The 13,816-nt window shown below is 40.0% G+C and overlaps 1 protein-coding gene across 1 annotated transcript; it reads left to right on the top strand.

Moving 5' to 3' along the window:
- Nucleotides 1-1,723: 1,723 nt before the first annotated feature.
- casq1b (calsequestrin 1b) lies at nt 1,724-13,489 on the top strand. The gene is made up of 11 exons (XM_020586787.1): nt 1,724-1,960; nt 9,364-9,457; nt 10,365-10,465; nt 10,571-10,682; nt 10,805-10,878; nt 11,065-11,195; nt 11,307-11,352; nt 11,487-11,541; nt 11,666-11,766; nt 11,925-11,999; nt 12,769-13,489. Exons 1-11 carry the CDS (start codon nt 1,724-1,726, stop codon nt 13,051-13,053), a joined length of 1,311 nt encoding a protein of 436 aa, XP_020442443.1. The 3' UTR covers nt 13,054-13,489.
- Nucleotides 13,490-13,816: the final 327 nt, after the last annotated feature.

Genomic DNA, 13,816 nt, shown 5'->3' with positions numbered 1-13,816 from the left:
CTCATCATATTACACTCTGTTATTAATAGCTACCCTCTCTCCTTTCTCATTGTAATGTAATATCTAACATGATCTCACACGGAGTTCTTGCTGCTTACATCTGATTTTCTCTCTCACTTCATGTTTCCATTTCTTTCTTTCACTCAGATCAGGTTTTCCAAAACATACTCCACACGTATGCATCTGACGAGTGTGGCAGCTAGTCCACATGACAACCACCATCCACAAAATCATTTATACAAATTCAAAAAGCCTGTAGGCTCCTGTATAGTGCCACTGCTATAAATTAAGTGTCAAAAGCCAGTGTGGTTTTAATTTAGACTAAAAAATCATTAACTCAGTTATAGGCTCTAGCTCAGGAGGCAGGGTATTCCAGAGCTTGGGGACATGTACGGCAAAAGAACGAACACCTCACTATTTTTAAATTGTCCCTGCAGAACAACCAGAGAAAAATACTCAGAGGAGCTTTTGTAATTTAGTGGGTTTAATCCTAAGGTGCAAAACAAATAAGTGCAAATCTGACAGATGATGTCTGGGATCTCACAAAGCATCTCCATGACAACTGGACATATTTTTTGTTTCAAGTACATTTTTTTGCTGAAGAACCAGTCTTCAAGCCCATTTTAGGGAAACCAGTGCAATTGCACTATATATGAAGCACCATCAAGTAGAAACATTCTAAATATTTTGTCATTTTTGTATTTTAAGGCACAGCTCACTCAAAAACAAAATGACACATTTTCTACCTGGACTATTTTAAGTGTTAATCGTTATATGTAGATAAACAACAGCGTTAGGAATATATGAAGGCCTCCTGTGCAGGAATTGTGTAGGACAATGAATTATCCTGGAAAAAAATAGATTTTTAATTGATTTCAAAACTGAATTCTGCATGGACAACTATTATGGTGTGGAGAGTCAGCGTTTAACAAGCTGCAATCAAGCAAGCAATTCTTACTTCACTGTGACTTTAGCCAGTCAGATATCATTCTGGGATTTGCTTTGGATGGGAGACTGTCAACACTCGTGTATGTTGGAGTCTGTATCTTCATTTTTCTCTGTCCATCTGTGCCTTCATGACATATCTACCCTGTGACCCACTGCGGGAACGCCATCTTGTCCGCAGTTATGACCCACTGATGCCTTATTTTTAGCGAGAGTCTGGCTCCTCTGCAAAACTTAATATGGGAATGGCATCTTGAAGCTCTCATCGTACATTGGCCCATACTTTCAGTCCTCCAAGACACCAAGCTCTCCAAACAATCAACACAATAATTGTCCCTTTTCATAAACATGACCTCAAAAAGGTGGCTGCATGAGCAGAGCACAGCTCCTCCCATGTTACCACCCAACTGATATTTTTCTGACCACTGCTCAGGAGTCTGCTACACCAGCCCCTCTGACTTGTGCAAAGCTCTTGGATGAGTGTCTTGCTTACTCATGTACCAATTTGCCTACACAAAAAGGGCCCCACCTCTTTCTGTGGGCAGTGGCATCAGTAACACCACGTGTATCCCTTTTTTAAAGAGGGGTGGCACTGACAGACCTGCTCTTCTCTAGCTGGGGGGGACAGGAAGTGGACTTTGTTCCTTTAGTTGCTTGTCAACAACCTGCATTAGGGACAACGTTACACGCCTTAAGTGTATTTTTTCCCCTTCCACCCCACCTCAACAGTTAAGTCTCTGAGAAGTTCCATTGTTCTGTCCAGCAGGTGACAATAACCATGAAGTGGGGCTGGGTGTTTTTAGGGGTCTTCCTTTCTTTGGGGACCCTGTCCTGGGGAGAGGCGGGCTTGCAGGTCCCAGAGTACGATGACAAAGACCGTGTCCATGACCTCACTGCCAAGAACTACAAGTCCATCATGAAGAAGTACGACGTGATGGTGATCTACTACCATAAAAATGTGGCTGGGAACCGCAGTGCCATGAAGCAGCTTCAGATAGAGGAGCTGGCTTTGGAGGTGGGTCTCTGCCAAAGCATGACACTGGATGAATCCGTAGTCCATGTGGGGGAAGGGTCACAGTGGGAATTAGGGGAAGGAAAGAAATGGGTTTCACATGAAGAAATTGGCTCCAGTCGGGGATTCCTGGATGCAGCCACGGATCCGACACTTAGAGTTTCAGATGAGAAGGATTATAGCTGTTGACAAGTGGGAAGAAAGGCAAACACAACAAGTGCAGAACATTCAGTAAGTTGAAGGATTTGTGAAATCTTCAGGTGTGGCAACCTGCTGAGTATGACTGGATAGATGCTGACCTGAAAGAGGCAGCTCGGAGAACAGGGCATCATGAGATAGAGAGCTACAATATGATGAATGAATGATAGGGAGCTATACGTGCTGTCTTATTGTCAGCAGAATGAGTCAACTTGCCTTGACCCATGGAACCTAAAGAACACAGCCAGTCCAGCATCTGAAACAAAGAGATTTTTAGTAAGTGCACTGTATTGGTAACAAAATTTTGACCCTGTAAGTTCAGCTGGGAAGCTTTAGTGTCACCACTTGCTGTCTATTAAAGGTCTCAGTATGCTCCCAAGCATCTGAAATGACCTCCTCCCACGCCTTTCAGCTGTCAGGATTTGGTTTAGGTTGGCTGCATCTTTGAGGAGCAATAGATTTTATGTAAACAAATCCATGTAGTGATCATTGCTAGGCAAAGTGTCTAAAGTACAATGTGTTAATGTACAGTATTCATGTGATATGCTACTGATTTTGCATCAGTTAAATGTAATATATAAATGTAGCTCCTCAGGTTTACTTAATTATACACCCACACCCAGTAAAAACACAATGGTCCTCTTTCATCAAGCTACTGTAATACTATATCTTGCTGTACCAATAAAATGAGCAAAATAACATGAGCATAATAAATCAGGGACTATATAGACTTAACATAGAACATTTTTTTCTGTCCAGGAGCACAGAGAAGGACAATTTTTATATTGTGTACTTCTTCCTACTGTATTGATGACTTTGCCACATGCAAACATGAAACATATTTACTGTACAGTTCAATTTAAGTGCAGAGGATCTACAGAGAAATCACAATGGGGCAGGTACTGGAAATGAGTCCTTCCTCTGTCAACAGCTATTGCAGAAGTGCCTTTAAACCAGTCATTTCATCTTAAATTGCTCCAGAGGTGGTTCTACAGCCTGTCAGCAGCAGAAAATGTAATGTACCATGCATCTTCTAGAAATTCTTATTGGACAACTAAATCTAAAGGACTCTACCAGCCGCAATCGATGCTGACTGTGGGTCCCAGATGCAGTGTGTTTACCAGAGCAATCTTCTGCCTGTCGGAGCAGCAGTGTCCTCTTACAGAGGCACAGTGTACTTTTCATTACCCTGCGTTATGTCACCTCTGGAAATAGCTTGGGACAGGGCTGCATGTTAGGCAAGAGGTTAAAAACCCTCCTGGGACAGGAAGAAAGTTTTATTTATTTCACCCGCAGCTACTGTCACCTCTCTTAGGCAACACACACTGTCCTATTTTATGTCGCTACATACCCCTGTGGGTGCAGGCTGGGGTCCTAAACCATCATTTACACACCCAAGTTATTGGATCTGATCAATTTTCTATCAGTGCTGCCAAGTTGCAGTTCTTGGCTAGAGAAAGACATGGTTACTGGAGCAGGTCCCTGCCGGACTGCTGCTCAGTTACTGACTTCCTGCCACTTGTTACCATTAAACCAATCAGGAAAGAGTACTCAAGGTGCTTAGAGGGGATGCTTAAAATAGTGGTCATTACCAGCCATAAATCAGGGAGTATGAATTATTAAAGCACAGCGCACTACCCAAAACTAGCTTTGTTTAAAGCCTGGGCCATACATGTATGAGACAAGAAGGTTCATTAAGCAAAATCAAAACATTTTCAGTTTGTGTGACTATATACTTGACAATTTGAAGATTTTTCTCCCTGTAGCTCTTTCTTTGGGTTTTCACATATACTGCCAGGCATACAAGAAGGTCTTTCTTTGATACCCAGGAATAGAAATGGAATGAGTTAAATTTAACAAATTCTACCAAATAATTATGCCATTTCTCAATTTGAATACAAGTATTTTATGGGATAAGTATCAAAAGATTTTTTTTATCCTGCAGATGTAAACAATTCTGGTGCATGACTTGTGCAACACACATAGTAACAACGTTATTCAGTCTCACTTCACAGCTGCAAGAAGCAAATTTCAACTCTGACTCTGCTGTGCCGCCCTGTGCAGTGACAAGATGGTTCATTTTGTAAAATGACAAAAGTGTCCAGTTAGTTCACATGTCGACCTACAATATTGGAGATTAGTATAAGTGTGTTTGTACAGAAGGTATAAAGATGAAAACTTTGTCAAAACAAAACTTTTCTAGAAAAAAAAAATGATCACATTTCAGTGATCAAGGAAGTGAGCATTTTATTAAAAAGCCAAAGGTTCCAAGAAGCAGCAAGGATTTTGTTGGCAGAACTGATCTCATTTAGCCCCTTGAAGTAAAGATACATACAGTAAATATGAAATCTTTGTTAAATCCACAAAACCAAGATGAGGAGGTTGGGAGGGCACGTGTTTCTCAGCTCAAGTATCATTGTATACTAAGTCGTGCTATACACCTGAATGAGTATGATGGAGCTGACACCTACACAGCCGGTGAATGAGTCAGTGATTGTGAAGCATGAATCAAACAGCTGATGTCTTCTTTGCATGAACCAACACAGTGCTTTCTTTGTCACACCATGACATTCAGACAAACCTTTTATTTATTTATTTGCTCATTTGAAGGTGAGAACACTTTAATTTCACCGAGGTTTTCTTCTTTAGCTTGGGGTTTAACGTAGCTCTCACCATGCAGTTATTCAATTCCATTTAATGTCTGCGAGGGTAATTGCAGGTGTCTAATGCTGTGTTTAATGAACTGGAAGCAAATTCAGGAGACATGAGATAGATTTGACAGACCAGATGAGTTGGTAATAAGATAAAAAATACAACCTAATTCACCTGCAGCACTTTAGCCAAAAACATTTCTCATCATTTTATGACTTAGTCCAAATATTATGAAGCATGAGTCACCCGAAGATATGATTAAAGACTAAGAGGCAAAGGCTGTAGCTAAACGAATAAGAGCAATGTGTTACACTGATTAAACACAAATGATCATGTTTGAAATAGGAAAATTGTAGGTCTCATGCTAATTTTGATGCCGATTAGCTTCTTTCAGCTTTCTTTCCTCTCTGTCTCTCTATCTGTTGGCATTTTGACCTTTGGCATATCACATACTGTAAATGCCCATACTCATCAATCACTGCACTCACACAGCTCAGATTGCAGCAGATCTTTTACTTGCCACCCTTTTTACACACACATCTCCTTAATCTCACACTGCTCTCTCTGCAACACCTATAGAGACAAGAAATGCAGCTCATACAAAATGATCTAATGTTACAGTTTTTACCTTATTTAGTGAGAACAAATTGTTTTTATTTGCTAACAATTTAGCCACATTAGCCTTCAAATTCAGCTGCTGGGCAGGCTGATTAGTTACAGAAAAATTTGATAAACGGGCAAAGAATGCTATAAAGGCACATAACCTATAAATACTGAAAAAAGTTTAAAACACCACATAACTTCTAATGTCAGCGATGACATAAGGAAGACATAATCATCACATACTGTCGCTGTCAAAATCACTGAGAGGCTTTAAATAGAAACAGTCCATCTGCCAACACTACAGGGTTTCATCTTTATGTTAACACCTTCACAGACGTCAGAGTGCTTTGGCAGTTGGGAAATATTTTGCATGTGATATGACAACTGTGAATTGTGAATATATTAAAGAACAATGCTGAAAAGCTAAAATTAACTAATATCAAATATGATTAAGACTGAGACACTTAAATAGCAATGGTGATAAAGGTGGCAATACAACACAATATAATTGTTGTTAGCAACCAGGCTATTAAAAACGTATCCAAGTACCAATTTAATGCAAACTAAATAAAGGCTTCCATCTTTTATTAAATTTGACCACCTCTGAGCCATCTGCACAGACAGTTCAGGGCAAATCTGCAATGAACTCATGTGGAAATTATAGAAAACAAGAGCTTAAAAGTTTTTTCAAGAAAACCACTTTCACTTTTCCTCTGTCAAGCAGCATGGTTGTCAGTACTTAACAATTCCCTCCATTAAGCGACCCTGCTGTCAAGAGCTACATCACGTCTTGATCTTGTCGTACCTTTCTTCATCAATACCCCAGTCAGCAATGAATGAAACATGCACTAACTTAAGAACTAACTTGTCAGGTGTGATGTCGTTAAATGGGGCTGGAGTTATGTTATATTCTCTGATGACATCTCATTAGTGTTGTTGGATAGAGATGCTTGTTTGCAGACCACACTGGCGCTCCAGTTTATTCCATGTTAAACCCCCTGTTGTTTGTAGAGGATTTATAATAAAAGGTTTTCCTATTGATTTCAAGGCTTATAACTGTTTTTGAAACTACATATTTTGCTGCCTGCTGCACAGTCACAGTATGGGTCACCTAAGGGATGTTGAATGCTTCATTTGATAGTGTTATATTATCCCAAATACTGTACAACTTCTCAGTGATCACAGGCATGACTGTGCATCTGTGCAGTAAGTAATATATATACAGTATGACCAGAGGATATGCAGTACAATATGATCCTTGGATATTCTGCTAGTTGCCTAGGCAGGAAAGGAGTTTTGTGCAGAGTGAATATGATGAACTGCAGTTCTCAGGTCGATTTATTGCATCACAACCCTTTTCTGACACATATTAATTGTATTATATATTGTGTAATTTCATAAGTTGTACTTTACAGTATAATCATGCTGGAAGCGAGCCGCACTCTACAGATAAATAGGACTGAGTTTTCACATCGTCCTCTACAGAGCACATTTGCACATCTGAAAATCTAGTTTGGTGAAAAGATTTAATGGCTTTCTCCAATAGTGCTTCATCAAGCAGCTGCCAACTGCACTAGGCCTGGATCTGAAGTGCAGCTGCAAAAGAGAGGAGTGTGTCAAATCAACTAGTTTTCCCAAATAAAATCTACTCTTCAGCACCGTATATGCACCTGTAGTTCACTATAGTCACTTGGCAGGATTTTGAGATACATTCCTGAAATGTTGCTGCAAAAATGCAGAGTAATCCTATAAAAGCCACTGCATGTTGTCCAGCAGATAGCTCACTCGCAGTGAGCAGCCAAGCAGAATTCAACTATCATTCTATTTAGCACCTCTCTCACTTTAACACAGATTATTCTACGAATGCAGATGCTCATAAGGTTAGCTGCTACTACAGGCCTACCGTCGAACCTCAATAACTTCAGTCAGCTGCTTGTCCTCTGAAAAGTGTGTTGCACTGAACATGTAACTCGCGAAAACAAGATGGATAAATGCAGGTGGGATTGTGGGAGACTGTTATGTGACACCTTTGTGTTTCGGCTTACTGCTGTCAAAGTGAGTCATTCACAGATGGTCCTAGTCACTTCTGCCCTCACAAGTTGTTGTAGAGCTTATGTGCCTGGGAGATTTCTAAAACCTTTTCATGCATTTCATTATATATATCTCCCATGTTTTGCAGTGAAAGAATAACAATAGCACATTTTAAGTTAAAACAAGAGGATGAGACTTCTTTTAGAATTTAAATCTAATAACGCACTAATTTCAGCATAAAATCCCAGATCATCTTCTTACAAGCAGAGCAGTTACACTAGCACTAGTGTGGCTTTTATATGCTGTTGAATCTGAATGACCACGGTGTTATGTAACAGCCTGGTCTACAATGTCCCGATGTGCTACAGCAGCTTTTATTTATTTACTGCCTGGATGAGGGGGGGAAAGCCAGGATGCTCACTTATACAGAAAAATGGAAAATCTTCCTGCTTTTAATCTTTCTTCATTTTACTGATTCAGCAATTTGAGAAAGAGGAAGGTGTGAATTTGCTGTTTTTATTTAGCCACAGTGAGTCACCCTGAGCACCGCTGCAGTGTCTTTACACATTGTAGCACATCTGCTACAAATCATGCATACTTTAATGTTAAACATAGGGGACCTTGCTAACTGTAAAACGCGGTAAAAAGTGTGTTCTTGCAGAAGGATGCAACCATTTTGAGGTCTGGAGGTCTAAGAAGATCAGAAATTACTTTAAAACTTTGATGTTCCATTATAAGCATCTGGATGTTTTAGGCTAAAAAACTAAAATGCTTTAACAATAATGTGAAATATTTGGAATAAATGGAACAAAACATACAACATTCACTGATTTACCTACATTTATTATATAAATAAAGCTCTTCTCTGTTACTACAGCAACAAGGCCTCCAACCTCAACCTCTTTCCTACATAAACTTTGTCTCTTTACAGTACATCACCTGACTTTCGCTTGCTTTCTTTCTCACTAGAGGTCACCTAACAATAAAACAACCATGGATTATTTACCTGCTTGTACAGACAATAGGGTTGATAGGGTGGAGCAGTCTCTTGGACAGTATAACACGTGTACACAGCATCTGTATGGACACATTGGGTGTGAGTATTAATGACAGCAAATCAAACAGTAAAGCTGTTTCCCTGCAGCCGGTGTGAATATAGTGAGTAAAAAGTACAGTTTGCCTCTAAAATGTAGGGAAGTCGAAGCATGAAGTAGCAAAAAATGAAACTGCTTGAGTAAATTACAGATACCTCAAAATTGTACTTAAGTACAATAAAGTAAATGTACGACATTTCTTTCCGAGTGTAACTTCATATTTTAAGCAATTAAATGAGGAGAAAATTTTGCATTAAGAAATGGAAAATAATAACAGATCAGTTTATCAGTGTGCCAAGAGAACAAGCAATAAGAACCTCAATGTGCTTAAGTCAGCATTTTTCCTGCAAATATGCATTGGTATGCAGTGGCTTCACTGTGTCAGACTGTAAGCTCCTCTCCTTTCCATCACACCTGTTGCAGCATTTCTGCCTCTCAACATCGTTGGCTCAAGTTCTGCCCCTCTTGTTCTTCCGGAAAGCTGTCCGTGTTCCTCTCACACCAGCTATGGGGGCTGTCAATTGTTGGCTTCAGTTTCACTCCGATTTAGAAAGTGCAAGGCAGCAATCCAACGCTTTCGCTTTTTAAAGGTCTTGAAAATGAGATGAAATGCCAAGGGTTTACTAGTGTAAATTAAACTGAAAGTATGTTTCTAATGGAGCTCTGAGATTACGAAATGTCTGACATAGGCAGACGTGTGAATCTCTAAGATCAGCCAGAGTCAGGAAACGGCACTCATATGATACTAAATACAGCTTTCTCTTTATCTCCCTGACTCCCCCTCTTGTCCACACTCCCCCACACCTCCCTCTCTGTCCTTCTGTCCAGCTTGCAGCCCAAGTTCTGGAGGATCTTGCACATGAGGATGTTGGATTTGGAATGGTGGATGAAAAGAAGGACTCTGCTGTTGCCAAGAAGCTGGGTAAGCCCGCCAGTCACTGACAGAGACCTTGTTGGTGATAACGGCAAAAATAAACTAGCTCAGTGTAAATCATCACCTTCCATCAAATCCCACCACTTTTCTCATGGTCTCTGCTCATGTTTTTATTGAATGTGGCTGTTTAAGTGCTACACATCTCACAAACTGTCCGCAGTCATACATCAGCATGGAGACCAGCATTTACTGAGCCAATAGTGGTTGGCTTGGTCTTTTTGCATTTGGAACCTGCTGATTGTTAAATGAAATAGGAAGCCAATCAATCAATTTAGAGGACTTGAACCTGCTAATAACAGTAGCAGCATACAGTATGTCTGAGCATTTGATATACTTGAATGCTATAGTTGACAAAACAAAAGATGGATAGACAAAAATATATTCATCAATAATAAAACTGAAACTGAAATGTATTTGGAAACATGGGGCCCAATCTGTAGTAAAGCAGAAGTTCAGCATCTGACAATATTTGAAACAACTCTGCCCTCAGGTGTTCACCAAACATATCACAGCTTCTTTCCAACAGTGGCTGCTGTGAACTAGTGCTGAAAGAGTTACTACTCCAAAATGCTACGTGCTTGAAGTGGGGAGAAAAAAGTGCCGGTGTCGTGTTGAGATCCATTTCCCTGTTGAGATGTGCTTCCACTAACCTGAACCCTAATGTTATCCTAACCACGGCCACTGAGGGGGTCGCCACATGAAACCGGGTTTTTAATAGGGGGAGCACATCTCGACAGAGGAACACTTTTCAACACAAGACCAGCCCACTTCAAGCACTGGTGTCAAGACAATATGGCTGTGGAGTGAGTAAAATGGTGCAGTGAGTTATTGGCTGTAAAAACACAATCAAACAAACAATAAAAACGCTGTTGCTAAGACACTTTCCTCTCTCCAGGTCTGGACGAGGTGGAGAGCATCTACATCTTTGCCAACAATGAGATCATTGAGTACGACGGCGAGCTGGCCGCTGACACCCTGGTGGAGTTCCTCTATGATGTGAGGATGGGGCCAAGTACTGTGTCAAGCTGTTCACATGTGTAACTACAAAATTTGTGCATAAGATACATATACTGAGCACACCTGTTGTACCTCACTTGTCAGGTGATGGAAGACCCGGTGGAGATCATTGACAATGAGCGGGAGCTGAAGGGCTTCTATAACATCGATGAGGTTATCAAGCTGGTCGGCTATTTTAAGAGCGAGAAATCCCCTCGTAGGTTGAAGACCTAAACACCGAGCTTCTAACAGATCATATACTTAACCAGTCTTAAAATCAACTTTTTACATGAAGCTCTTGTTATGAGCTGAATGTTTTTCTTTATTTTCTCCATCCAGATTTCATTGAGTATGATGATGCTGCTGAGGAGTTCCACCCCTTTGTCAAATTCTATGCCACATTTGACCCCAAGGTTTAAATCGAATATTTATGTGCATTTATTTCCATGTGTTTATTAGAAAACTATGTGCTTGTAACAATATAAACATGCTCATCTAAATACAATATTTAAATGCTTTGGCTAAAATAAAATTCAAATAGTTAATAAAATGTAAAAAACAAAAACAGTAGGCCAGCTAGCTTTAACTTTGCATTTCAGATCGCCAAGAAGCTGAAGCTGAAGCTGAATGAAGTAGATTTCTATGAGCCCTTCATGGAGGAATCTGTCACCATTCCAGGAAAGCCCTACATCGAGTCTGAGCTTGTTGAATACATTGAACAACATGACAGGTGAGACCCTGCACTACACTAACAGGTCGGTCACAATCATTTCTATAATCTAATGACCTGTGACCACGTTCTGTGTAAACATAACCAGATCTTAACCATTTTTTTCTTCAGGCCCACTCTGAGGAAGCTTGAGCCTCACAGCATGTATGAAATCTGGGTAAGGCATCTGAAATTTTTGTGTACTTAAATTTGAAGGTATTCTTTTCACCCATAAAAGCTGCATTTGTTGCCATTCAATCTAGAGAGGAACTATAGGATAAACCAATCTTATCCCCCTTTTTGTGTCCACAGGAGGATGATATTGATGGAGAGCACATTGTTGCCTTTGCTGAAGAAGACGACGCAGGTACATTTCCATATTAGTGCCCCAAATGATATTTTACCCTTAGTGATTACACCAGCTGCACAACAAATGATCAAAGTGCTACTTTAGGGTACCTTCCCAACCTGACATTTGAAATTTTCCCTAGATGGTTTTGAATTCCTGGAAATCCTGAAGGAGGTGGCGCGTAAGAACACCAACAACCCCAACCTTAGCATCATCTGGATCGACCCTGACAATTTCCCCCTGGTACGAATAGTTCCCACCCTAACTGTATCTTAACAAGCAGGCAAATTATTTACATCACAGATTCTTATGTTGTTTAGTTTATGTCTTTTACAATGTCCATACCTATAACTGCTGCAAATGTCTTTCAGTCTAACCATGTCCTTCCCTCTGACTTTCAGCTGGTTCCATACTGGGAGAAGACCTTCCGTATCAACCTCTCTGTGCCTCAGATTGGTGTGGTTGATGTTGAGGATGTAAGCAATCTTTAACCCTCACAAAAACTAAAACAAAAACCTGGTGTCAAGTTATTTTGGAGTGTTGCTCAGTCTATCACCACCATGGTTCATGGAATATGTCTGTGTCATTGAAAAAAGCTCAGTGCCAGATGGCAGGCAGACACAGTTAGCAGCTAGTTAGTGAACATAGAGGTGCACGTACCAGCCAAACAGCCAGATATGCCCCTTAGGAGTTGGTAAATACCAGAAAAAGAGCTAATAGAGTTAATACTGGACTTTGACTCATCATGTGGACACACACACAAAACAATCCAACTGAATGTTACCATTGTTCCATATCTGCTGTGTAAATAAGCAACTGTTGACTAACAATTTTCTCACATCAAACTAAAAGGAAATTTCTACTTTCTGTCTTTACATTTGGTCAGACTCAAGAGACAAGCTTTTGAAATTATTCATGTAAAAGTCATGCTTATTTGGAAAGCTGCAAAAGGCTCACATAACTTGTCCTGCACCTATGTTTACAACATAGGTGCAGTGTGCAAAATAGGAATAAGCCACAAAGCCACAATATTTATGGGAAATACAGCAAGAATGTGGCTATTTATGGCCATGCTGACAAACTAAGTTAAATAATATATGTACAACTATACAATACACCATTAAAGGGCATCCTGTGTTTAGTAGCTGTAGGGAATCGATCACTATTTTATGCCACCTTCAGTGCTAAACATATTTTGCATTGCCAAAACCAATTTGTTAATACGTATGTGCGTGTCCTTGGCAGGCTGACAGCGTGTGGATGGAAATGGACGACCAAGATGACATGCCGACAGCCGAAGAGCTCGAGCAGTGGATTGAGGACGTTTTGTCTGGAAAGATTGACCCAGATGATGATGATGATGAAGAGGAGGATGAGGATGACGACGAGGATGATGAAGAGGAGGAGGAGTATGAAGATGAAGACGAAGATGATGATGAAGAGGAGGAGGACGATGATGACAACGATGATAACGATGATGACGATGACGACGATGAAGATGATGACGAAGAAGATGATGATGATGAATAAATGTCTGCTACGATCATTCACCTCACTGTGATTTAGCCAGTAACAGCAAACCGCAAAAGTAGCAACAGTTTTTTGTAACATCTTGCAGCAAACATATTTGTGTGTTTGCGTGGTTTCAAATAATGGTATAGTCCTTTAGGACTAGAATGGCCCTATGGGAAATCTTTGCTGTCACTTAGGGAAGGAGATTTACAAAGCAGCAGAGGATTTGCATCTCCATCAATGAACAGAGTTGCAGTTTAAAACGTAAGCGTTATATGTCCTTTAATACTGTATGAAAAGCCTGTTCACGTTGTACTTCTGAGACTCACAGTGTAAGCAAGGAGGCTAAGACAGGCTAACGTCCCTGACCTTTTTTTACCTAATGCCACATATTCACCCATCTCTCACATGTTTTCTACTTGATAAAGAGCAGAAACTCTTTATTGTATTAATTTTAAAGACAAAAAACCTAGACTCACTGACAGTCTTAAGATCATTAGTTTTGAAAAACTACTAAAATGCTGAATTATAAAAATATGAATAAAATAAAAAAATATAAAAAACAGTGTTCTTCATTGTTGTCTGCAATATGAAAATGTATTACTATTTGTACTATATGTGAGTAATTTCCATCAGAACGTTACATTTTACACAGCACAAATAAGCAAATCAAAGGCACCTAAAAACAGGGCAAAGCAGCACTGGAGAGAATCAGGAACAGCAGTAGAGACTAAACAACAGGCATTAGCCTACAGTAGGTCCAGAGTTTTATTGCTCTTTG

The sequence above is a fragment of the Monopterus albus genome, unplaced genomic scaffold (assembly GCF_001952655.1).
Source record: "Monopterus albus unplaced genomic scaffold, M_albus_1.0 scaffold421.1, whole genome shotgun sequence".
Lineage (NCBI taxonomy): Eukaryota > Metazoa > Chordata > Actinopteri > Synbranchiformes > Synbranchidae > Monopterus > Monopterus albus.
Note: the sequence above shows the minus strand (reverse complement) of the source record. Positions and strands in the feature narration are given on the sequence as shown.